General features: G+C 36.4%; 2 protein-coding genes across 2 annotated transcripts in view; both read right to left on the bottom strand.

The window, feature by feature from the left end:
* The window catches only part of LOC101887974 (rhophilin-2-A), a 239,869-nt gene that overhangs the window by 140,269 nt on the left and 74,566 nt on the right, over positions 1-25,034 (bottom strand). The gene's annotated exons all lie outside the window — the stretch shown is intronic.
* Positions 8,925-9,708, bottom strand: LOC131802239 (uncharacterized). Its single transcript, XM_059122072.1, has 2 exons — positions 9,366-9,708; positions 8,925-9,218 (listed from the first exon to the last, which is right to left on the bottom strand). The coding sequence occupies exons 1-2, from the start codon at positions 9,589-9,591 to the stop codon at positions 8,953-8,955; spliced, it is 492 nt and encodes a 163-aa protein (XP_058978055.1). The 5' UTR covers positions 9,592-9,708; the 3' UTR covers positions 8,925-8,952.

The following is a 25,034-nucleotide window of genomic DNA, read 5'->3' as shown; positions in this document are numbered from 1 at the left end:
TGTTGATACAAATATTTAGATGTGCCAAGTCTAAATTGAATCGAATGTTAATTTGGCGTTTTATGAGCTTAATATGTGTTCAAAATTTCGACCATTTGTCGGGGTGGTACCAGAAGGAGTGGACCGATATATTCTGTCTTAATATCAGATCTTGGGTTCATAAAAATATTAGGATGCATGAAATTTAAAGACAATCGGACTCTTACATCATATTTTATAAGAGTTAGAATTATTAAAAATTTTGACCCTTTGTGGGAGAGGTGCTTGATAGAGTGAGCCGATATTATCCATTTTTTGCACCGGACCTAGAACTGACGTAAATATTAGGATTTGCAAAGTTAGAGCAAAATTGGATTATTGCTTCTCTTTCTGTGTAGAAAATATTACAATTTTTTTTTTCTGAAAATTTTGACATTTTGTGGGGGAAGTACCAGAAGAAGTTGGTCAAGATACTTAACACCAGACCTTGAGCTAATAAAATTATGTGTGAAATTTGAATACAATCGAACTCTTACATCACATTTATAAGAGTTGTAATTATTCAAAATTTTGACTCTTTGTAGGGGAAGCTACGTAATAGATATTGTCCATTTTCGCACCTGCTTAGCACTGACGATTGTGAAATTACTTTGACTAAAAGATGTACTGCTAAAGGAGATATTCAAATAATTCTCGGCGATTTCATTTAAGCTTGTCAAAAAGTCGAAATATTTTAATATAAAATATTTACCTGAATATTTTGTAAAAAAAATATATAGATCCAAAATCTTGGACTTACCTAAAAGAAAAAGAAGAAAAAATAAAAATAAATATCAAAAACGTAAGATTAATATTAAGAATGTTTAAAAAGTAGCAGAGAATTGAGTAAAGGATACGAAAAGTATTAATATGTATTAAATATTTAATATTTTGTATTAAATTCTGAAATTTTGAACTAGACTCTCGGATGGAGTGCAGGACATACGTACCAAAGGAATGCGCTAAATTCGTTAACGTTAAGGTTACGAAAAGTTCTAAAATTTTACTAAAAGTACTGAATGGTACCAAATTTGGTATGAGGTGAGAGATTGAGGGATGTATCTGTATCTGGAATAAAGATATGGAGGTGGTTCTGGAAATGTGTACTATAATGGTACGAGGAGTACTAAATGTTACTAAATTTGGTTTTAGGTGAAGGAAGAGAGCTGAAATTTGATAGAAATGACACTGTTGATGTCTGGAATTGAGATATGAAGCTGGTTTTGGAATTGCGTACAGGGTGAGATAGAAAAACTGCAACAAAGTCAAGCGTCATAATTTTTACATTTTTTTTTAAATTTTATTGAATGAAAGCAAAAAATGTCGAAAATAGCATAAAATTTTAGAATAAGTTTAGATTTGTTCGAATTGGCCACCTTTGGCATGAATTATGGCCTTCAAACGGCCAATTAACCCATCACACGCTGCCCGAATGGTGCTATGCGGTATTTTGTCCCATTTCCGGCAAAGCACTTGCTTGAGATGATCGACACTTTGGTATTTTTTAATGCCAACCTTGCTTTCCAAAATACTACAGACACAATAGTTCAACGGATTGGTATCCGGAGATTTTGGTGGCCATTGTGAGCTGGAAATGAAGCGAGGTACCTCATTTTGTAACCATTCTTTGGTGGCGCGTGCTCAGTGCGATGGTGCTGAGTCCTGTTGGAATGTCCAAGGACTGCGGCCAAAATGTTCGCGTGCCCAACGCTTTAATGCACCCTCCAGAATATTATCGCAATAATATTCGACATTTATTCTGTTGCCACGGTCGATAAATACGAGCGGAGAGCGACCATCGGCTGTTATGGCGGCCCACGCCATCACAATGGCCGGCGTATGAGTTCTGGTGGCCAACCGAAGGTGCACATTTTCAGCTGACCTCTTTGGCAAGTAAACCCGATCATTTTGTTTGTTTACAAACTGCTGGACAACGAATGTTTTCTCATCGGCCAAGCGAAGCAACTCTTTAGCATTTTTGAGTCTATTTTCTTTCTGTTGCGGTGTAAGTTCTTGCACTTCTTGGAACTTTAATAGCTTTACCCCGAGCTAATTTTTCAATTTTTGCCGAATGGAATATTGCGATATGTTCAGTTCACGAGCCATTTTTCGGCTACTGCGACGCGGGTTTCGATCAAGTCGCTTCTTTACTTTTCGAACCATTTCTGCTGATGTTGCGATTTTCTTCCGTCCACTTCCTTGACGTCGGGCTAATCTACCAGTGGTACGAGCTTGTAAACAATATAATGAGCTGGCACTGGAATAATTTTTACAGCTGTCGGACGAGTGGCTTAGAAATGACAGCAGTCTGAATTTGGTTACAGATTTTTTTTTTCAAAATCAACATAAATAGTGGGTGGTACATGTGAAGGATCGACACAATTTTAGATTTTCCCATCAGATAATCAACTTAGAATACCTTGATTTTCAAAAAGTGTATATCCCAAAACAATAAATACATTGAAATGCTATAGATAACTATATATGTGCATCATACCAATGAGAAAAATCACCCTGTCATCATCGCATTTGTCAGCTTTTAATCGTTTGCGATATCTAAATGTGTTGCGTTTCACAGTCGCAATTCAAAGATAAGTTTTTTGTATGTCAATTTGAATTGACTAGTTAATGTCTCCAATTGTCTGTCGTCCAGCCATTCATCCATTCAAGCATCCATCCATCCATCCGTCTATGCAGCAATCCATTCATTATTTCATTTCAAACTTTGTTTTGATGCTGAAGCTGCTTTTGGTAGTGTTGTTAGTGTTTTTTTTTTTTTTTTTTTCTAAAACACAAAAAATTCCAATTTGACAATTGCCTAAGCATTGGCCAATAAAAGATAAATTACGCCGCACCGAATGTAAAGTTTAACATCGTCAAATGGCCGCTGCGGCCGTTCGATGTTTCAACTGAAATTTTATTGCTGCTGAAATTTATCAGCGTCTCGGCATAAATGTCTGTGCGACGAGGTTTGGTTAACTGCCACCGTCTGATTGTCAGGTGTTGCATAGCCAACAAAGTAGCAGCCGCCAACCGATTAATTGAAAATTGGAAAATTCCTGAAGAAAATCATTGCAAATGTTGTGAAACGAGACCCGTTAGAAGAGTTTGAGAAATATTTAATTTGCAAAATTTCGAAATCAAATTGTTGTATTTTATTCGAATTTTTGGAAATTTAACTCTGCAAGGGATGGAAGGGCTTCAGCAGCCTTTCAATTGATCGATGAACCTTTTATATGGCTAGAAGAGCTGCAGAATTTTCCAATTGGCTAGAAGACCTACAGCTCTTCTAAGGCTAAAAGAGCTTCTGCAGCTTTTCTATGGCTAGAAGAGATTCTTCTGTAGCTCTTCTATATCTAGAAAAGCTTCTGCTGTTCTTCTTTGGCAAGAAGAGTTTCTGCAGCTTTTCTATGTCTAGAAGAGTTTCTGCAGCCCTTCTATGTCTAGAAGAGCTTCTGCAGCCCTTCTATGGATAGAAGAGCTTCTGCAGCCCTTCTATGGATAGAAGAGCTTCTGCAGCCCTTCTATGGATAAAAGAGCTTCTGCAGCTCTTCTATGGATAGAAGAGCTTCTGCAGCCCTTCTATGGGTAGAAGAGCTTCTGCAGCCCTTCTATGGGTAGAAGAGCTTCTGCAGCCCTTCTATGGATAGAAGAGCTTCTGCAGCTCTTCTATGGATAAATGAGCTTCTGCAGCTCTTCTATGGATAAAAGAGCGTCAACAGCTCTTCTATGGATAGAAGAGCGTCTACAGCTCTTCTATGGATAGAAGAGCGTCTAAAGCTCTTCTATGGATAGAAGAGCGTCTAAAGCTCTTCTATGGATAGAAGAGCGTCTAAAGCTCTTCTATGGATAGCAAAGCTCCTACTGCTCTTCTATGGATAGAAGAGCGTCTTCAGCTCTTCTATGGCTAGAAGAGCTTCTGCAGCTCTTCTATGGCAGGAAGAGCGTTTACAGCCTTTCTATGGCAAGAAGAGCGTCTACAGCTCTTCTACGGATAGAAGAGCGTCTACAGCTCTTCTACGGATAGAAGAGCGTCTACAGCTCTTCTACGGATAGAAAAACGTCTACAGCTCTTCTATGGATAGAAGAGCGTCAACAGCTCTTCTGTGGATGAAAGAAAGTCAACAGCTCTTCTGTGGATGGAAGAGTATCAACAGCTCTTCTATGGTTAGAATAGCTTCTGTAGGTATTCTTTGGCTAGAATAGCTTCTGCAGCTCTTCTTTGGCTAGAAGAGCTTCTGCAACACTTCTATGGCTAGAAGAGCTTCTGCAACTCTTCTATGGATAGAAGATTTTCTACAGCTCTTCTATGACCAAAAGAGCTTTTACAGCTCTTCTATGGCCAGAAGAGCTTTTGCAGCTCTTCTATCGTTAGAAGACCTTCTGCAGCTCTTCTATCGTTAGAAGACCTTCTGCAGCTCTTCTATGGCTAGAAGAGCGTCTACAGCTCTTCTATGGATAGAAGAGCGTCTACAGCTCTTCTATGGATAGAAGAGCGTCTACAGCTCTTCTATGGATAGAAGAGCGTCTACAGCTCTTCTATAGATAGAAGAGCGTCTAAAGCTCCTCTATGGATATAAGAGCGCCCACAGCTCTTCTATGGATAGAAGAGAGTCTATTGCTCTTCTATGGATATAAGAGCGCCCACAGCTCTTCTATGGATAGAAGAGCGTCTACAGCTCTTCTATGGATGGAAGAGATTCTGCAGCTCTTCTATGGATGGAAGAGATTCTGCAGTTCTTCTATGACTAGAAGAGATTCTGCAGCTCTTCTATGGCTAGAAGAGCGTCTACAGCTCTTCTATGGCTAGAAGAGCGTCTACGGCTCTTCTATGAATAGAAGAGCGTCTACAGCTCTTCTATGAATCGAAGAGCGTCTACAGCTCTTCTATGAATATAAAAGCGTCTATAGCTCTTCTATGAATAGAAGAGCTTCTACAGCTCTACAGCTCTTCTATGGGGATGGGAGAGTTCCTTCCTCTGATATTTTTTTCATAGAAACTTTTTGGCCATCTGTATATAATCATATCTGTGTCTAACACACATTCTTACGAAGACCATTGTTTTGATGTGATTGATTATTTTAATTAATTATTTTTCCCTTAATTACCGACAACATTATTCAAATAAATATTTGATTGTTTATTTTTTTTTTATAGCTGTCAATAAAATAATCAGATATTATTTTTTATTATTGTTATTTTATTTTCCATATTTATATTATAAACGAACCAAAAATCAAGCAGATAATCGTTGAAAAGAACCAATTGGTTAGGGTGCAGTAAAACTCCACTCGCTGTGGGTCGGATCGCAGCAACAAATCAGGTGGGTCGATAAAGGAAAATAAATGCGCAGCACAGAAAAAGACAACAAATAAACAAATTTCAAACATGTCAGGTGTGAATTTGAATATTTTGCATAAAATAAAATACAACAAAAAAATAAATAAACTTGAATGGAAATTTGAAAACAAAAAAGCGCATTCTCGATAACTCCAGCCATGACTTGAGGCATTTGTTGATAGTTTGTTATTTTTCAATAAAAAAACAAAAACTATTAAGCTTTTATACTCAACGGCTTGTGCCAAATCAAAAAAAAAAAAAAAAAACAGCGGCCATTCAAAACTCATTCACATTTCGCATTTTAGCCAAAGAATGCAAAAATTCTAAACGACCTGACAAGGTAGTATTTTTTTCGTTGGTGTGTTTTGTTTTCATTATGACTGCATATTTATGTGATAGTTGTTGTTGTTGCCATATATTTTATAGATATGTATGGATGCTATGTTTGTTTGTTTGTATGTCTCTTTGGTATGTGGGTCAAGTATTACATACAAATATTTTAGGGCTATTGACAAAAGTAATTAGCATTGTTGTTGTGGCTGTTGCTTTAATTTATATTTGAGAACATCAACATTGTAATCGTATCTGCTCGTTGACAGTTCGGCTTAGTTGTAAGAAAACCTGGTGTTGGGGTTTTTTCTTCTTTTATAGACATTTGAGATTGGGGTTACAAAATTTGAAAATGTTGCCATTTACATAAGTGACCTGGGCTAACAGCAGATATGAATTGTGGGTATTAGTAATTAACAGTCTATTGTTTTTACTGGATCAGTGGGTCATGTCCGGAAGAACAAGGTGAAATTTGAAAACACAGTCTTATTAACCTAGAAAAAAGTCCAGGTCTGATTTTTGAGTCGTTTCTATAGAGAGACTAAACCAGAGAGATATTTTAAAGAATTAGGTCCTCTACCCGACGTTTTTAGGCATCGGAATTTTTAGAGCAGTTTCTGAGGGAAGTGTTTGTGAATTACTATAGACAAAAGACCTTTTCTTTTAAGGATATTTATTTTTCTGTTAATAACTTTTAACAGAGCAAATTTAAGAGGTCGGTTAGAGTTTAAATACGTCTCAAAATTACTATACAAAACAAAAATTTTAAGAGGTTCTAAAGACAGAGAGAACACCATGAAGAGGTTTTCTATAGATAGGTAATCTTGAGGGGGTCGTCAATAGACAGGATACCTCTTCATGGTATTTTATAGGAAAAGTATTTTATAGGAAAGTCTGCTAAAGATGGAATATTTTTTGTAAGTTCTTCCAAAGAAGATATTTTATAAACAAAATTCATTTTACAGCTCTTCCCAAGAAAGAAGGCCGTTTTGAGGTCTTCAAGAGACCAATGTATCCTAAGACGTTTTTTATAGAAGACATTTCTTTGACAGACAAAAGAGGTGGGACCTTATGTTTTATAGACCCTTATGAGGTCTTCTTTTAAGAACTAAAAGGTCTTATATAGAGGATCTATCAAAGACTTCTACTATGACAAGACTTTCAAATGTTCTCATTTTTAGGAGATATTCTTTGAACAGAAGACCCTCTTAGGAGACCATACTTTCACAAACTGAAGACTTTTTAAAAGTATTCCATAAAGAGAGAAGATATTTTGATATATGCCATAGACGGAAGACACTTATGAGATCTTTTTTAAGGAACCACTAGATGTATTCTACAGGATCTGAGACCTTTAGAATGTCATTTGAAAACAGAAGAAGACTTTCAATAGGTTTCATTCATAGGCATGCGATTTTCTTTTGTCTGCAGGGCACCTCCGAAACGGTTTCTATCTGTTGAGGCCTTTTGAGTGGCCCCCTATTTATGGAGGTCCTCTAAATAGTCATCTGTCTCTTTCCTATAGAGGACTATCGAAAGGTCTTCTGGCTTTAGAGGACTTTTTATCCTCTGACTATAGATGACAATTACAATGTTCTCTGTCTATAGAGGAACTTTAAAAAATCCTCTGTTTAAAGGACTTTAAATAAGTCCCCAGAGTATATTGGACCTTTAATGGATCTTATGCCTACACAGGTAATTAAAATCTCTTCTGTCTATAAAGGACTTTCAAAAAGTCCTATGTCTTAGAGAACTTTTAATAGGTCGTCTGCGTATAGGCAACATTCATCTGTTTTTAGAGGACATGTAAAAGATCTTTTGTCTTTAGAGAAGACCGTCCAAAATTCCTTGGTATATATGGATGACCTTCGAAAGATCCCCTGTCAACGGTATGTATTGGAACTTCAAAACAACCTTTGTCTTTAGAGTACCCTCGAAATCTGTGCATAGAAGACCTTCAAAAGGTCTTCTGTGTTTACATATTTTTAAATGGGCCCGATGACTTTATAAAGAATTTAAAAGAATTGATCTTTAGATGACCTTCAGAAGGTCCTCTGCCTATAGAGGACTTTCACAGGCCCTCCGTCTCAAGAGCACCCAATATATTTTATCTGTAGAGAACATTGAAAAGGTCCGTAGTATTTGAAGGACCTTTAAAAAGTCATGTGTCTTTAGAGGACCTTCTAAACAGCCGCTGTTTATAAGGTCTTTAATGGATTCTATACGAATTTATAGAAATTAAAAGGTCCTTTGTTTTTAGAGGACCTTCACAAGATCATGTGTCAATATAGAAACTTCGAACGGGATTTTTTTTTTAAAGGACCTTAAAAAGACCTCTGTCTACACGCAAAAAAATATAAGCCTCTCTAACATATGTCCCAAACATATTTTGCAGCAAACAAATATATGTTTGCAAACATTCCCAAACATAACATATGTTTGGGTGCTGCAAACAAATTATGTTTGGGTCCAAACATAATTAATGTTTGGGTCCAAACATAATTAATGTTTGGGTCCAAACATAATTAATGTTTGGGTCCAAACATATTTTTGTTCGGGTGCAAACATAATTTATGATTGGGTCCAAACATAATATATATTGGGGTGCAAACATAAATTTATGATTGGGTCCATTTGTATACTTACTGCAGATATAATTCAACCATAATGCAAACTAGTTTTAAAATCAATTTTTGATATTCACATTTTATTTAACATAAAAGAAATTCATACATATTATAAAATATAATATAAAATTAATTGTAATAATTAATATAATATTAATATCAGTAATAAAAAATTGTTAAAAATAATAATATTAAAATAAAAATTCTAATTATAAAAATATTAAAAAAAATAAATAATTTATAATGAAACATAGTTTTTTATTTTCTTTAATATTTTTATAATTAGAATTTTTATTTTAATATTATTATTTTTAACAATTTTTTATTACAGATATTAATATTATATTAATTATTACAATTTTTATTATGCTTAAAATTATTCTTATGTTTCTAATATTAATTTATTATGTTTTAATTTTTATAAATAATATATTGTTGTTATTGATAAAATAAAATAAACATTTGTTAATAAGTTTATAATTTATATCGTGCCAGTTTTCATAAAATTTTTATTTTATATTAATTTTTTAATTTATTATTATTAATATTATTCTTAATATTTGTTATTATTTTTATTTATTAATTTATTATTTTTCCTTTTATTACAATCACTATTTTTTCAATAAAGTAAAATACTTACAATCTGTTAGGGTCTTCTTTTAGACATTCGTCAATAAGGGCCTTCGAAATATTCACCCTATCTTTATTTTGCAGGCGTTTTTCGGCAATAAAAATTCTCCATATTTTGTTGACAGCCGGAATTGACTTGATGGACTCTATGTCAGTCTTTAAAGTTGAAATAACATTTGTTTTTGGGGTAAGATCCCCAAAACCACCTACGGATTCACACTCCGATAGAGTGCCACTAACTGTCGATGCTGATGCCACTGATCGAACGGAGTCTAAATGAAAATTAAATATATTATTTAAAAAAAGAAATATATTATTTAAAAAAAGAAAAAAATATTAACAGCCTGTTTCTTTATTTTGAAACGAATTTTTTTTTTGTTCCGACATAAAGAAACAGGCTGTAAATCCAGTGTACTTACCTCCAAATTGCAACTCAATATGAAAAGTAGGTGTTGACATATATTGATGAATTACTTTTTCAAACTGGTCTTCTTTAATGGTTGCACCAAACACTAAGGCTGTTATTTTTCTTGAGGCATCAATTTTTAACTCTAATTTGGCTGCTTTTATAAAGCTTTGTAGATTTAAAGGCTCCGGCGCTTCGACAAATAATTTGTCTTCCCCCAAAACAGTTGGTATCAACATTTATTACAACACTTGTGACACGACGCGAAGGCACAAAACAAATAAAAAGAATAAAAAAAGAACACAACCAGAATGCCAACATGAGACACGCGCAAATGTTACGCTCTTTTGTTCTCATCAAGCAAATCGGTGTGTATGCGAAAAACGCATGTATGTATGAATGCATGAACATTAGTAAGAAGCAACGTCTCAGCAACAAAAAAACATCCAAACAGCTCTTTGTGTGTTGTTGTTGGCATTTTTTGGTGCATGGACAATAGAAAAGAAATAAACGTCTCAGCAACAGTTTCCATCCCTCTTGCCGCGCACACACCACACATAGTTACAGCAGCGATCGGCAGTGTTTGCTTGGTGAGAGCGTAACATTGGCGCGTGTCTCAAGTTGAGACACTCATCAACGCAAAAACAGACTTCTCACCCTCCTGTCTTCTTTTAAGTCACCTATAACACCAATTCAAAAGTAATCGAGAGCTCTGTTGTTTAGCTCTTTGAAAAAAATCCTCTCCGCACCCATAAAAAAATATGTTCTAACATATAAAATATGTTGGTACCCAACAAATAAAATTGAGTTATGTTACAAAATGTTGCAAACAAATATTTGTTTGCACCGAAACAAATTATGTTTGCATCCAAAAATATATTTGTTTGCAAACAGTCCCAAACAAATATATGTTTGGATCCAAACATATTTCTAACATATATTTTTCTGCGTGTATAGATGTTATCTGTCTATAGACCTTCAAAATGTCCTCCGCCCCTAGAGAACGTTCAAAAGGACATCTGTCATTTGATGACTTTCAAAATGTCCTCTTTCCTTAGGGCTTTCTAAAGGCCCTTTATCTTTGTGTTTAGTGAGTCCTACACCAATATAGGGAATTTGAAAAAGGATATCTATTTTTTTAAAAGTTTTCTGTCTGTAGAAGAACTTTAAAATGTCCCTCTTCTTATGTATGACTTTCAGATGCCCTATCTTCATGAGATCTTTTTATAACCTACACCACAAGGTGGTCAGGGCATTATGTCTTTGTGCATTTGTTTGAAATAGGCAAAAGGAAACGAGATAGACCCATAGTTCCTTTTGATGATCTACATAGAATCACATTCTGAGTCGATTTATGCATGTCCGTCTGTCCATGTATTTTTGTAAACAAAGTACAGTTTGCATTTATTGCCCTATCCAGATGAAATTTTGCACAAATTATTTGTTTGGCCCAAGGACGAACCCTATTGAAATTGGAGATAGTCGGTCAAAATTTAGATATAGCTCCCATATATAACTTCGTCCGATTTGCCTTTTATTGTGCACCAAACGGCTAATATTTGTCCAAATGGGATGGAAATTGGCACTTACGACCGAATTGAGTCTAGAAGCTAGTATGTCAAATTTGGTGAAGATCGGTTCAGATATAGCTATAGCTCCCATATATACTGTTCATCCGATTTGTTATATTTGTTACCCACAGCCGTAATATGCACTCCGTAACAACGATATTCAAGGAAATAATCAAATACAGCTCAGAAATATCTTTGCCAAATTTTATCGAGATCAGTTCCGATTTGGATATAGCTCCCATATATATCTTTATACGATTTCAAATAAATTGTGCACCAAATGGGCAATACAAGTCCGAATTTAAAAGATACAAATGCTTCGGCATATTTAGTCCTTTGAACTTTAAATTATAATTAAAATTCATTGCGTGTATGATTGAATTCTCTTTTAATTGTTATGCGGAGCTCTACAAAATTAGCAAAGTGGCCCCGCCCGACTTTAAGACTTTCTTTACTGGTTTATATAGAGATCCTTTTAATAGCCTACACGGTTTGCTGCCATAGTGGACGTTTGATCTATATAGTATCATTAAGATGTTCTCGGTACACGGAGGACATTCAGAAGATCTTCTGTAAAAGAATATTTTTATATAGAAGACTATTCAAAATTACTTTGTGGAAGTCCTTGAAAAAATTCTGGTTTATGAAAGACAGTAGGAAGAGCTTTACTACTGCAAAAATCCTAAAATTTAATATTATCTCTTATTAATTTCCTTAATTGAAAGAATTTTCCTAGCATACAATTTAATGAAAATTCATTTACTCATTCATTTCTCTCTCCATTTTCTTTTGTGGAACAAGAAGATGCTACAACCGTTATAATTTCCAGAAATCAGTTTTTCAGAAAAAAAAAAAATCCAACATTTCTTCCGCCATTATTTGTTGCTCTCCCTTTTGTCTGTGGCAGACTTTGGCGGCCCCGCAAAAAAAAACTACAAGAACCGTGACACCCACATAAATAATGATGTTATTGTCGGTGTTCCTTTGTAACAAGTTCTATTTTGATGTGTAACCCGGTCCATCGCCTCCTCCTCCTCCTTTACCCGGCTGGTATATTAACTTTAAATTACTAGCAAAGGCAATTTGTGGTTGTTCTCCTCATTCCTTGTGTTGTCTTCTTCTTCATATGATGAAGAAATTATATTTACATGTTGTTTGGCTATTTTTCTCTTGTTTTCATTGACGTTAGAAGTTAGGAATGGTTGGATCCACAAGCGGAAAAAAAGACATTGTAAAATTACTGTAACAAACCTTACCTTGTCTGCGTGCTCTTTTTATTTGCAACTTAGAAAAAAAAACTTTACAATTGGAAAATTGTTAGCCAACAACCACCGTAACAACGACAACAATGGTCATATTGTTACATGGCTAGAGAACAACAAGTCTTACATATGTATATTACCATAGGATGTAGGAAACTAAGACAATTTATGAGGGGTCGGGTTAAAAAAGAATTGCGGTAAAGAAATGGAAATAAAGTTCCAGGAACAATATCGTTTTTGCTGTCAAGTTAAGAAACCTTAGAAGAGAATCTGATTTTTCCACACAACATTACATATGTAAAGTTTTATGGAAAAGAGTTTGATGAGTGGGGTACCCCTTTGGAAAAAGGCAGTCGTATCGAATGACACCTGGTAGTTACAGGGAATATGGGGCGATTATATTTTAAGCAGCTTGAGGTGGTTACCACCGGGAAAAAACGACTGACATTAAGCTCTGTATTTCCAAATGGTATTAGTAATAAAGCGACACTTCGAAACAACATCAGAAGAAATGGTTCGAAAAGTAAAGAAGCCACTTTATCGAAACCCGCATCGCAGTGGCGGAAAAATGGCTCGTGAGCTGAACATATCGCAATATTCCATTCGGCAAATATTGAAAAATGAGCTCTGGATAAAGCCATTGAAATTCCAAAAAGTGCAAGAACTTACACCGCAACAGAGGGAAAATAGACTCAAAAGAGTTAAAGAGTTGCTTCGCTTGGCCGAAAGTGGTGAACTGCCGAATTTGGTTTTCTCCGATGGGAAAACATTCGTTGTCCAGCAGTTTGTAAACAAACACAATGATCGTGTTTACTTGCCAAAGAGGTCAGCTGAAAATGTGCACCTTCGGATGGCCACAAGTGTGGACCGCCATAACAGCCTATGATCGCTCTCTGCTCGTATTAATCGACAGTGGCATCAGAACATTTGCCGAATATAATCGCCAAAATATTCTGGAGGGTGTATTAATACCTTGGGCACGCAAACATTTTGGCCGCAGACCTTGGACATTCCAACAGGACTCAGCACCATCGCACTCAGCACGCGCCACCTAAGAATGGTTACAAAATGAGGTTCCTCGCTTCATTTCCAGCGCACAATGGCCACCAAAATCTCCGGATACCAATCCGTTGGACTATTGTATATATACATTTTAGACCCAACAAAGTATATATATTCTTGATCAGCATAAAATTCGATGTCGATTTATCAATGTCCTTCCGCCGGTCCGTCTGTCTGCCTATCCGTCTGTCCATCTGTGGAAATCGCTCTAGCTTCCGAAAGAAATGAAGTAGGTTGATAAAATTGTACTCAAATGTATATTATGTCTGCTGGACTTTTGGTATTGAAAATGGTGTAGATCCGCGTCTTCGTATAGCCCCCATATAACGGTACCTCCCGATATTCGGTATTTTGATGATTTTAGCGACATTATTTTACGGAATCATTTCAAAATTAATATTTCAAGTTCTTAATAGATACTACGGCTTAAGACAGAAAATGGGTCATGTAGGTCCACGTCATTGTATAGCCCAGATATAACGATACCCTCCGATATTCGGTATTTTGATGATTTTAGCGACATTATTTACCGGAATTGCTTCAATTTTGGTATTTGAAATTCGTAATGAATACTACAGCCTGTGACAGAATGTTGTCTATGCAGGTCCAAGTCTTCGTATAGGCCCCATATACCAGTACATCCCTATATTCGGTATTTTGATGATTTTGGCGACATTATTTACCGGAATTATTTCAAGTTTTGTATTTGAAGTTCGTAATGGATACTACAGCCAATGGCAGAAAATTGTCTGTGCAGGTCCACGTTTTATAACCCCCATGATACCTCCCTATATTCGGTATTTTGATGATTTTAGCTACATTATAAACAGATTTTGTTTCAAGTTTCGCATTTGAATATTGTAATGGCTTGTGACAAAAGTTGCCTATGCAGGTCGATGTCGTTGTATAGACTTTAATATACGACTACATTCGGTATTTTCAAGATTTTAACAGAATTTTTAACGGATTTTATTTTTGTGAAATTGTTAAATTTGTACCAAATGATGGAGGGCATTCAAAGTTCGGCCCGGCCGAACTTACAGCTTTTTAACTTGTTTAACCAAGGTTGTAAGCGAAGCATAGCACAAGCAAATAAACCAAGTGACAAATAACACACTTTGTATGTAGACTCCACACACACACGACATGTATGATTCAAATCGGTAACACACGCAAATGCAAATGTTTATTTATTTTACTCTTCCTTATTGGGGTCTTCAAAGCCTTAAGAAAAGTGTACCCCCTTTTTTTTTTGGAAGACACAACAGTTCTTTAAAAGCCATAAAAATACCATAACAATTTATAATTATTGTGATGGCGCGGTGGTGCGAATGTAACATCGGTAATAAAACGTTTGGAGTACTCAAATAACTGTTTATGTTTACGGAACTATAACTCCTATGAAATTAAATTATTTCCCGTAATTAGAAGCACACAAGGAAAATATGTAATACAAATACGATAATATAGGAATAAAGTGATATAGAACAAATAGAAAAAGAATCAGTTCTCTGAAAACGAATTTTCAACAAATTTGAAAATTTTCAAAAAAAAAAAAAAAAAATAAAATAAAATAATAATAATAATTAAATAATTATATAATTAAAAATAAATAAATAAAAATAAGTTAAAAAATGGAATCCGTTAAAATTCTGTTAAAATCTTAAAAATTCCGAATATAGGGAGTTACCGTTATTTGGGGTTGGGGAGTTGGTCACATGAGAACTTGGACCTGCATATGCAATTTTCTGTCGCAGACTGTAGTACCCATTACGGACTTCAAATACCAAATTTTAAACAATTCCGGTTAATAATGTCCCTAAAATCATCAAAATACCGAATATCGGGTGGTACCGTTATATTTTCGGTCTATACGAAGACGTGGACCTGAACAGACAATTTTCTGGCATAGACCGTAGTACTCATTACGGACTTCAAATACCAAAATTTAAACAATTCCAGTTAATAATGCCCCTAAAATCATCAAAATACCGAATATCGGGTGGTACCGTTATATTTTGCGTCTACACGAAGACGTGAACCTGCACAGACAATTTTCTGCCGTAGACTGTAGTACCCATTACGGACTTCAAATACCAAATTTTAAACAATTCCGGTTAATAATGTCGCTTAAATCATCAAAATACCGAATATTGGGAGGTACCGTTATATGAGGTCTATACGAAGACCTGCACCTGCATAGACAATTTTCTGTCTTAGACTGAAGTTCCCATTTGGAACTGGAAATATGAAATTTGAAACAATTCCGATGAATAATGTATCCGAAATCATCAGTATACCGAACATAGGTAGGTACGAAGATCTGGACCAGCATAGGTTGTAGTACCTATTAGGAGCTTCAAATACGAAATTTGAATAACGACGGTGAACAGTGTCACCTAAAATCATTAAAATACCGGATATAGCGTGGTACCGTTACATGAGGGCAACACAAAGACGTGGACCTGAATAGCCAATTTTCCGGTGATCAATATTGCCAAAATCATCAAATTACGGAATATAGGGAGGGACAAGTTACATGGGGGATATAACTAAATGTGGAACTATATACCAAAAGTCGTGCAGACGAAACACACATTTGAGTAAAATTGTATCAGCCTACTTCGTTCGGAAGCTAGAGTGATTTCCACAGACGGACAGCCGAACCGATGAACAAACATCGTTAAATTTGGCCGGAAAACCACGAGTGGCTATCGTTAGAGCACTCCAGCATTTAAATGTTTAAATGTCTCGTACCCTCGCTCATTACCGTGATACTGGTAGCGTAGCCCGACGTCAAGGAAGTAGACGGAAGAAAACAGCAACATCAGCAGAAATGGTTCGGAAAGTAAAGAAGCCACTTGATCGAAACCCGCATAGCAGTGGCCAAAAAATGGCTCGTGAGCTGAACATATCGCAATAATCCATTCGGCAAATATTGAAAAATGAGTCCGTGGTAAGGTCATTGAAATTCCAAAAAGTGCAAGAACTAACACCGCAACAGAAAGAAAATAGACTCAAAAGAGCTAAAGAGTTGCTTTGCTTGACCGAAAGTGGTGAACTGACGAATTTGGTTTTCTCCGTCTCCGATGAGAAAACATTCGTTGTCCAGCAGTTTGTAAACAAACAAAATGATCGTGTTTACTTGCTAAAGAGGTCAGCTGAAAATGTGCACCTTCTATTGGCCACCAGAACTCAAGCTTCGGCCGGCTAGTGACGATGTGCGCCGCCATAACAGCCGATGGTCGCTCTCCGCTCGCATTAATCGACTGTGGCATCAGAATAAGTGCTGAATATTATCTCGAAAATATTCTGGAGGGTATATTAAAGCCTTGGGTACGCAAACATTTTGGGCGCAGACCTTGGATATTCCAACAGGACTCAACAACAAAATGAGGTTCCTCGCTTCATTTCCAGCGCACAATGGCTACTAAAATCTCCAAATACTAATCCTTTGGACTATTGTGTCTGGAGTATTTTGGAAAGCAAAGTTGGCACTAAAAAATACCAAAGTGTCGATCACCTCAAGCAAGCGCTTCGCCGGGAATGGGCCAAAATACCGCAGAGCAACAATCGGACAGCGTGTAACGGTTTCATTGGCCGTTTGAAGGCCAAAATTCGTGTCAAAGGTGACAAATTCGAACAAATCTAAACTTATTCTAAAAAGTACAAAATTTTACGACCATGTGTTCATGTTGACCATAGACAATACCGACTTAAGCTGGGGCCACCTCCGAAATAATAAATTTTTACGTATTTTGAAAACATGCAACATATTTGATATTTAACCATGTTTTTTTGGGCCCATTCCAATCGACGAGGCTTGTCCGCAGGCAACATTCTTTGCGTCTATTGAATTTTGTACGGGAACAAATGCAAATCAATGCGAATAATCCGTTGTAAAGTGGACCGAGCCATGCCCAACTGCTGAGTACGGCGTTTTTTGGATGTTCTTGGGGACCCTTCAACACTGGCTCGTACGGCAGCGATATTCTCGGCCGATCGCCTTGGTCGACTTTTATATGGCTTCTTCGGATTAGAAAGAGCCTTACCAGTCGAAAATTTTTCGTATAAACGCTTAATGGTGTTCTTAGAAGGCGCACTTCTCACATTTTTTAATGTTTTAAAAGCACGTTGAGTTTTCACAATTGACTTCTTGAAAATTTCAACTATTTCAGAGCGCTCGCGTGGCGTGTATTGGTTCATGGTAAAAATCTGCTTGGACTGACGCTTCAAACGCGGTATGCCATTAAGCGATGTGACATCTCTGTCAAAAGTTATGACGTTGCCAGATGGGTCCGTCGAATATGGACAACCTTGTACTTCCTAACCATATTAATCGAAAACAAAAAATAATTAATTAATTGGAAACTATCGTCTAATCGAATGGCCTATGGCAGTACCATCAGAAACCCCCTTAAAATGTGTTAAAACGTCCAAAATTCCATATTAATATAATATTTAGCCTAATTTCTACGATATTTCCAATGACCAATATTTTTTTGATTCTCATTCAATACCAGCACTGTTGTCACATTTCCTAGATGTCAATGAACTTGTCATGACATAACGACATAATGTCTACTTCTAAACTTATCCGACAATTTAATTTCATTACTCCAACACACATGCCGAGAACCTATGAACTTGACACCTTCCAAAAAAATTATTTCAAAATAGATTCTCTCCCGGAATTCCGGAAATTATTTGTCTTTTCCCATCCATCACCTCAAGTACAAATACCATTCGTTATGAAATTCCATGGAATTCCTATTCAACTTTTAACCCAATTATATCACCCAGCCATCTAAAGTAAAAAGAGAACACTACTCTTCACACGGATAAGAAAACCAACAACAACCACAACAACTTCTTTCGTTGTTGCATTAAGAACTTCCGTTCAGTTAGAAGCTTCCACAAATTGAAAAAAAAAAATGTCTTGATAGGTGTTTCGATATTCCGGTCCCAAGTACGTTGCCTTTTTTTCTCAATATGAATTCCCCCTTTCCTGTTTTTTCTTTTGTTTCATTTCTTCTTTCTTATGGCCAATGCAATTATTTTTATGCGCCTATGTGGCAACAATTAGAAGTAAGTTGTTTACAATTTATTCATTATTTTTAATAAAAGAGAAAACAAAAACAAAGTAACAAATAAACGGCAACCTCGTTTTGTTATCAAGAACTTAAACAGTAAACACAGTGTTCCCAAACCGAACCCCGAATAGGAGCTACTCTACAAGAGCATAACATGCTCTTCTGTATAGAAAGACCTTCTGGTCTTCTACAAGAAGACCTTCTGGTCTTCTATAAGAAGACCTTCTGGTATTCTGTAAGAAGACCTTCTGGTCTTCTATAAAAAGACTTTCTGGTCTTCTATAAGAAGACTTTCTGGTCTTCTATAAGAAGTATTTCTAGTCTTCTGGTCTTCTATAAGAAGACTTTGTGGTCTTCTGTAAGAAAACCTTCTGGTCTTCTATAAGAAGACCTTCTGGTCTTCTATAAGAACCCCTTCTGGTCTTCTATACGAAGACCTTCTGGTCTTCTATAAGAAGACCTTCTGGTCTTCTATAAGAAGACTTTCTGGTCTTCTATAAGAAGACCTTTTGATCTTCTAGAAGAAGACCTTCTGGTCTTCTAAAAGAAGACCTTCTGGTCTTCTATAAGAAGACCTTCTGATCTTCTATAAGAAGACCTTCTGGTCTTCTATAAGAAGACCTTCTGGTCTTGTTGAAGGCCAGAAGGTCTTCTTGTAGAAGACCAGAAGGTCTTCTTACAGAATACCAGAAGGCCTTCTTATGGAAGACCAGAAGGCCTTCTTATGGAAGACCAGAAGGTCTCCTTATAGAAGACCAGAAGGTCTTCTTATAGAAGACCAGAAGGTCTTCTTATAGAAGACCAGAAGGTCTTCTTATAGAAGACTAGAAGGTCTTCTTATAGAAGACCAGAAGGTCTTCTTATAGAAGACTAGAAGGTCTTCTTATAGAAGACCACAAGGTCCTCTTGTAGAAGACCAGAAGGTCCTCTTATAGAAGTCCAGGAGGTCTTCTTACAGACCAGAAGGTCTTCTTATAGAAGACCTTCTGGTCTTCTATAAGAAGACCTTCTGATCTTCTATAAAAAGACCTTCTGGTCTGTAAGAAGACCTCCTGGACTTCTATAAGAAGACCTTCTGGTCTTCTACAAGAGGACCTTGTGGTCTTCTATAAGAAGACTTTCTAGTCTTCTATAAGAAGACCTTCTGGTCTTCTATAAGAAGACCTTCTAGTCTTCTATAAGAAGACCTTCTGGTCTTCTATAAGAAGACCTTCTGGTCTTCTATAAGGAGACCTTCTGGTCTTCCATAAGAAGGCCTTATGGTATTCTGTAAGAAGACCTTCTGGTCTTCTACAAGAAGACCTTCTGGCCTTCAACAAGAAGACCTTCTGGCCTTCAACAAGAAGACCTTCTGGTCTTCTATAAGAAGACCTTCTGGTCTTCTATAAGAAGACTTTCTGGACTTCTATAAGAAGACCTTCTGGTCTTCTATAAGAAGACCTTCTGGTCTTCTATAAGAAGACCTTCTGGTCTTCTATAAGAAGACCTTCTGGCCTTCTATAAGAAGACCTTCTGGTTTTCTATAAGAAGACTTTCTGGTCTTCTATAAGAAGACCTTCTGGTCTTCTATAAGAAGACCTTTTGGTCCTCTGGTCTTCTATGAGAAGACCTTCTGACCTTCTGACCTTCTGACCTTCTATATGAAGACCTTCTGGTCTTCTATAAGAAGACCTTCTGATCTTCTATAAGAAGACCTTCTGGTCTTCTATAAGAAGACCTTCTGGTCTTCTATAAGAAGACCTTCTGGTCTTCTATATGAAGACCTTCTGGCCTTCTATAAGAAGACCTTCTGGTTTTCTATAAGAAGACTTTCTGGTCTTCTATAAGAAGACCTTCTGGTCTTCTATAAGAAGACCTTTTGGTCCTCTGGTCTTCTATGAGAAGACCTTCTGACCTTCTATATGAAGACCTTCTGGTCTTCTATAAGAAGACCTTCTGATCTTCTATATGAAGACCTTCTGGTCTTCTACAAGAAGACCTTCTGGTCTTCTATAAAAAGACCTTCTGGTCTTCTATAAGAAGACCTTCTGGTCTCCTATAAGAAGACCTTCTGGTCTTCTTTAAGAAGACCTCCTGGTCTTCTATAAGAAGACCTTCTGGTCTTCTATGGGAAGACCTCCTGGACTTCTATAAGAAGTCCTCCTGTTCTTCTATGGGAAAACCTCCTGGTCTTCTATAAGAAGACCTTCTGGTCTTCTAAGAGAAGACCTACTAGTCTATAAGGAGACCTTCTGGCTTTTTATAAGGAGGACCCTCTGGTCTTCTATAAGATAGAAGACCTTATGGTCTTCTTTAAGAAGACCTTCTGGTATTCTGCCTTTCTATAAGAAAACTTTCTTCTGGTCTTCTATAAGAAGAACTTCTCGTTTAACAACGTTTAACCTACTGTGCAGTATTGTTTACATTAGAATTTATGCAACCGCCATTTGATTGATGATTGGTTGAAGAAAACAATCAACTTAGGAAGCCATGAATGACCCCTCCCGTCTCATCACACGTTCATGAATGTATCTTTCACAGTAGCCACAATTATTTGTTTGTTTGTATTCTTTTCTTTCTTTACATGTCGCCCTGTCATTTCTTTTTAGACGCCTCATACAACAATTATTACCGGCATTAATAAATCAAGCCAACTCGCAACTAACCACAAAGTAATGGAAAAAAAGTAACAAATAAAATAAACAAATAAAAGAATAATCAAAAAACATGACTATTCTATGACGCGCATGCGTGCATGACTTTTTTTCCAGGCCGTTTGCCCACCTCGCTCCTCCCCTTTGCTGTGGTAGTTCTTCTTCGTCAAAGTTCTTTGGCCATAATTACGTCGATAAAAACCAGAAGTAATTTTTTTATGTTAAAGAGGGTATCTTCTTTGTGTTTTGTTGTTGTTGTGCGGTTGCGTTCAATGTCCATTCACACTTCGTGCGCCGGAAGTTAGTCTAGCGGCATTTTCGTATTTGAATTCAGAAGACGAAGACGAAGACGAATGGAAGCGAATGTTACAAAAACTCTGCGAACTGAATACCTTTTTATAGAAACCAGTAGTAATAACATTTTATTGATCAATTTGTTTGAGTCTGTTTTTTTAATGTTTTTTTTTTTTTGTTTTATAAAATTTGAATGTTTTTTTGGTGGTTGTTCTTAAAGAATTTTAATTAACCTTTTTGAGGTTATTTAGTGTTATATTTTTGTTGGTGTACTAAATTTATTTTTCCTATCGCTGATTAGCGGTCATCGTTTTGAAAGCTTATTTAGAAAACTTGGAAAATTACTGAGAACTAATAAAATAATTAGGGTTTCTAACTCGAATGTAGGAAGTAGTAGAGGCTAAAATTTTCGATAATCCCAGTTTTAAAGGGAAGATTTCTCTATGGATAACAATGGCCTTCAAAATAAATAATTAAAATTTATTTTTTTTAATATTTATAGAATTGCTGTTTCAAAAATCTAAAAACAGATCTGAAAATATTAGGCTTCAGATCTGAAAATATTAGGTTTCTCTAGAGAATGGAGGGTATATTAAGTTTGTCATTCCATTTGTAACACCTCGAAATACACATTTTAGACCCCACAAATATATTCTTGATCAGCATAAACTCCTATGTCGATTTAGCGATGTCCGTCCGTCTGTGGAAATCACTCTAGCTTCCGAACGAATTGAAGTAGATTGATAAAATTTTATTCAGATGTATGTTATGTCTGCAGGACTTCTGGTATTGAAAATGTGCTATGTAGGTCCACGTTTTTGTACTGCCCCCATATAACGGTATCTCCCGATATTCGCTATTTTTATGATTTTATCTACATTATTACCGATTTTTTTTATACCCTCCACCATAATATGGAGGGTATATTAACTTTGTCATTCCGTTTGTAATTCCTCGAAATACTCATGTCAGACCCAACAAGGTATATGTATTCTTGACCAGCGTAAGTCGATTTAACCGTGTCCGTCTGTCTGTCTGTCCGTCTGTCTGTTGTAATCACGCTATCTTTCGAACGAATTGAGATAGAAGGTTAAAATTTTGCACACGTGTTTATTTTTCCAGTGGCCATGTAGGTCCACGTTTTCATATAGCCCCCATATATAAATACCTCCCGATATTCGGTATTTTGATGATTTTAGCGACATTATTCATCGAAATTGTTTCAAATTTGGCATTTGAAGTTCGAAATGAATACTACAGCCTTAGACAGAAAATTGTCTGTGTAGGTCCACGTCTTCGTATAGCCCCCATACAACGGTACCTCCCGATATTCGGTATTTGGATGATTTTAGCGACATTATTCACCAGAATTGTTTCAAATTTGGTATTTGAGATTCGTAATGGATACTACAGCCTATGACAAAAAATTGTCTGTGCAGGTCCACGTCTTCGTATAGCCCCCATATAACGGTACCTCCCAAAATTGGGTATTTTGATTATTTTAGCGTCATTATTTAACGGAATTGTTTCAAATTACGTATTTAGAGTTCGTAATGGAAACTACAGTCTGTGACATAAAATTGTCTATGCAGGTACAGGTCTTCGTATAGGCCCCATATAGTACCTCCCTATATTCGGTAGGTACAATACCCACCGAAATTTTTTGAGATGTCGTATATGACTTTCGTAATGGATGCTATAGCCTGTGACAGAAAATTGTTTCGAATTTGAATATGGTAATGGCTTATGACAAACAAGGCCTAAGTAGGTCCACGTCGTATAGACCCCAATATAACGGCTATATTCGGTATTTTTAAAATGTTAACAGAATTTTTTAAGGACTTTATTTTTTGAAAATTTCCAAATTCGTTCCAAATGGTGGAGGGTATTCAAAGTTCGGCCCTGCCTTGATTTTTAACTTGTTAAGTTTCGCATTTGAATATTGTAATGGCTTATGACAAATATTACCTATGTAGGTCCATGTCGTCGTATAGACCCTAATATGATGGCTACTTTCGGTATTTTTAAGATTTTAACAGAATTTTTAATGGATTTAACTGTTTTTGCGAATTGCCAAATACGTTCCAAATGGTGGAGGGTATTGAAAGTTCGCTCGTTACTGTGATACTGGTAGCGTAGCCCGAGGGCAAGGAAGTGGACGGAAGAAAAACAGCAACCTCAGCAGAAATGGTTCGAAAAGTAAAAAAGCGACTTGATCGAAAACCGCGTCGCAGTGACCGAAAAATGGCTCGTGAGCTGATCATATCGCAATATTCAATTCGGCAAATATTGAAAAATGAGCTTGGGGTAAAGCCATTGAAATTCCAAAAAGTGCAAGAACTTATGCCGCAACAGAAAGAAAATACATTCAAAAGAGCTAAAGAGTTGCTTCGCTTGACCAAAAGTGGTGAGCTGCCGAATTTGGTTTTCTCCAATGAGAAAACATTCGTTGTCCAGCAGTTTGTAAACAAACAAAATGATCGTGTTTACTTGCCAAAGAGGTCAGCTGGAAATGTGCACCTTCGATTGGCCACCACCACTCAAGCGCTGGCCATGGTGATGGTGTGGACTGCCATATCAGATCGCTCTCCGCTCGTTTTTATCGACCGTGGCATCAGAATAAATACCAAATATTATCGCTAAAATATTCTGGAGGGTGTATTGGGCACGCAAACATTTTGGCCGCAGACCTTGAACATTCCAACAGAACTCAGATCCATTGCACTCGTCACCCAAGAATAGTTCCAAATGAGGTTCCTCGCTTCATTTTAGCGCGCAATGGCCACAAAAATCTCCGGATACAAATCCGTTAAACTATTGTGTCTGTAGTATTTTGGAAAGCAAGGTTGGCACTAAAAAATACCAAAGTGTCGATCACAGTTCGCATTTCTAAACCATTGTCAAATCTAGATTCAAACATTAGTCTAATTATCAAATATCAGAATTTAATCTATAAACCTTTCACCGCATACATATTATCGTAACATTCAGTAGCATTCGTACACAATTCCGTTTAGTCTACGCATGATTCAGATTTCAAGCACTATCTGTTCACCTATAACCAAATGTGGTACTATTTAGTACATTTTGTGAATTTGCGGAACACATATCAAAAATCAGCTCTTTATCACGAACATACCACCAACAAAGATTCCAAAAGAACATTTCAAAATTCCAGCCTCATCCGTTCACTCTATACCAAACTGTATAAAATTTAGTACGACTCGCACACTTAGTATACATTACCAAAACAATATTCATATATCAACCTCAGACACCAACAGAGATCTCGATATCCAATTTCGGGATTCCATCTCTAACCTTTTACCCAGTACCCAATTTAGTACCACTTAGTACTATTCGAACAATTGTAGTACACATTTCCAAAACCACATCCATATCCCAATTCCGGATACCAACAGAGACCTCAATATCAAATTTGAGGATTCCAGCGCTATCTGTTCACTAAATACCAAATTTAGTACCATTTAATACGTTTCGCATTTCCAAACCAAACATCAAACACAGATACCATCAGTAACTACCAAACATCAGAATTTTATCCCTATCCCATCACTCAATATAAAATTTAGTACGACCTTTTGCTTTTCGTTCACTCGTGGTACACATTTCCAAAATCATCTTTTTATCATAAACCTAACGCCTATAGATCCCCGAAACAAAATTTCCAAATCCGTTCATCTTATACCAAACTGTTCAAATTTTAGTACCGATCACACACTCAGTACATATTCCCAAAACCTTCT

The sequence above is a fragment of the Musca domestica genome, unplaced genomic scaffold, assembly GCF_030504385.1.
Source record: "Musca domestica strain aabys unplaced genomic scaffold, Musca_domestica.polishedcontigs.V.1.1 2, whole genome shotgun sequence".
NCBI classification, from domain to species: domain Eukaryota; kingdom Metazoa; phylum Arthropoda; class Insecta; order Diptera; family Muscidae; genus Musca; species Musca domestica.
This window is presented reverse-complemented; position numbering and strand designations above follow the sequence as displayed.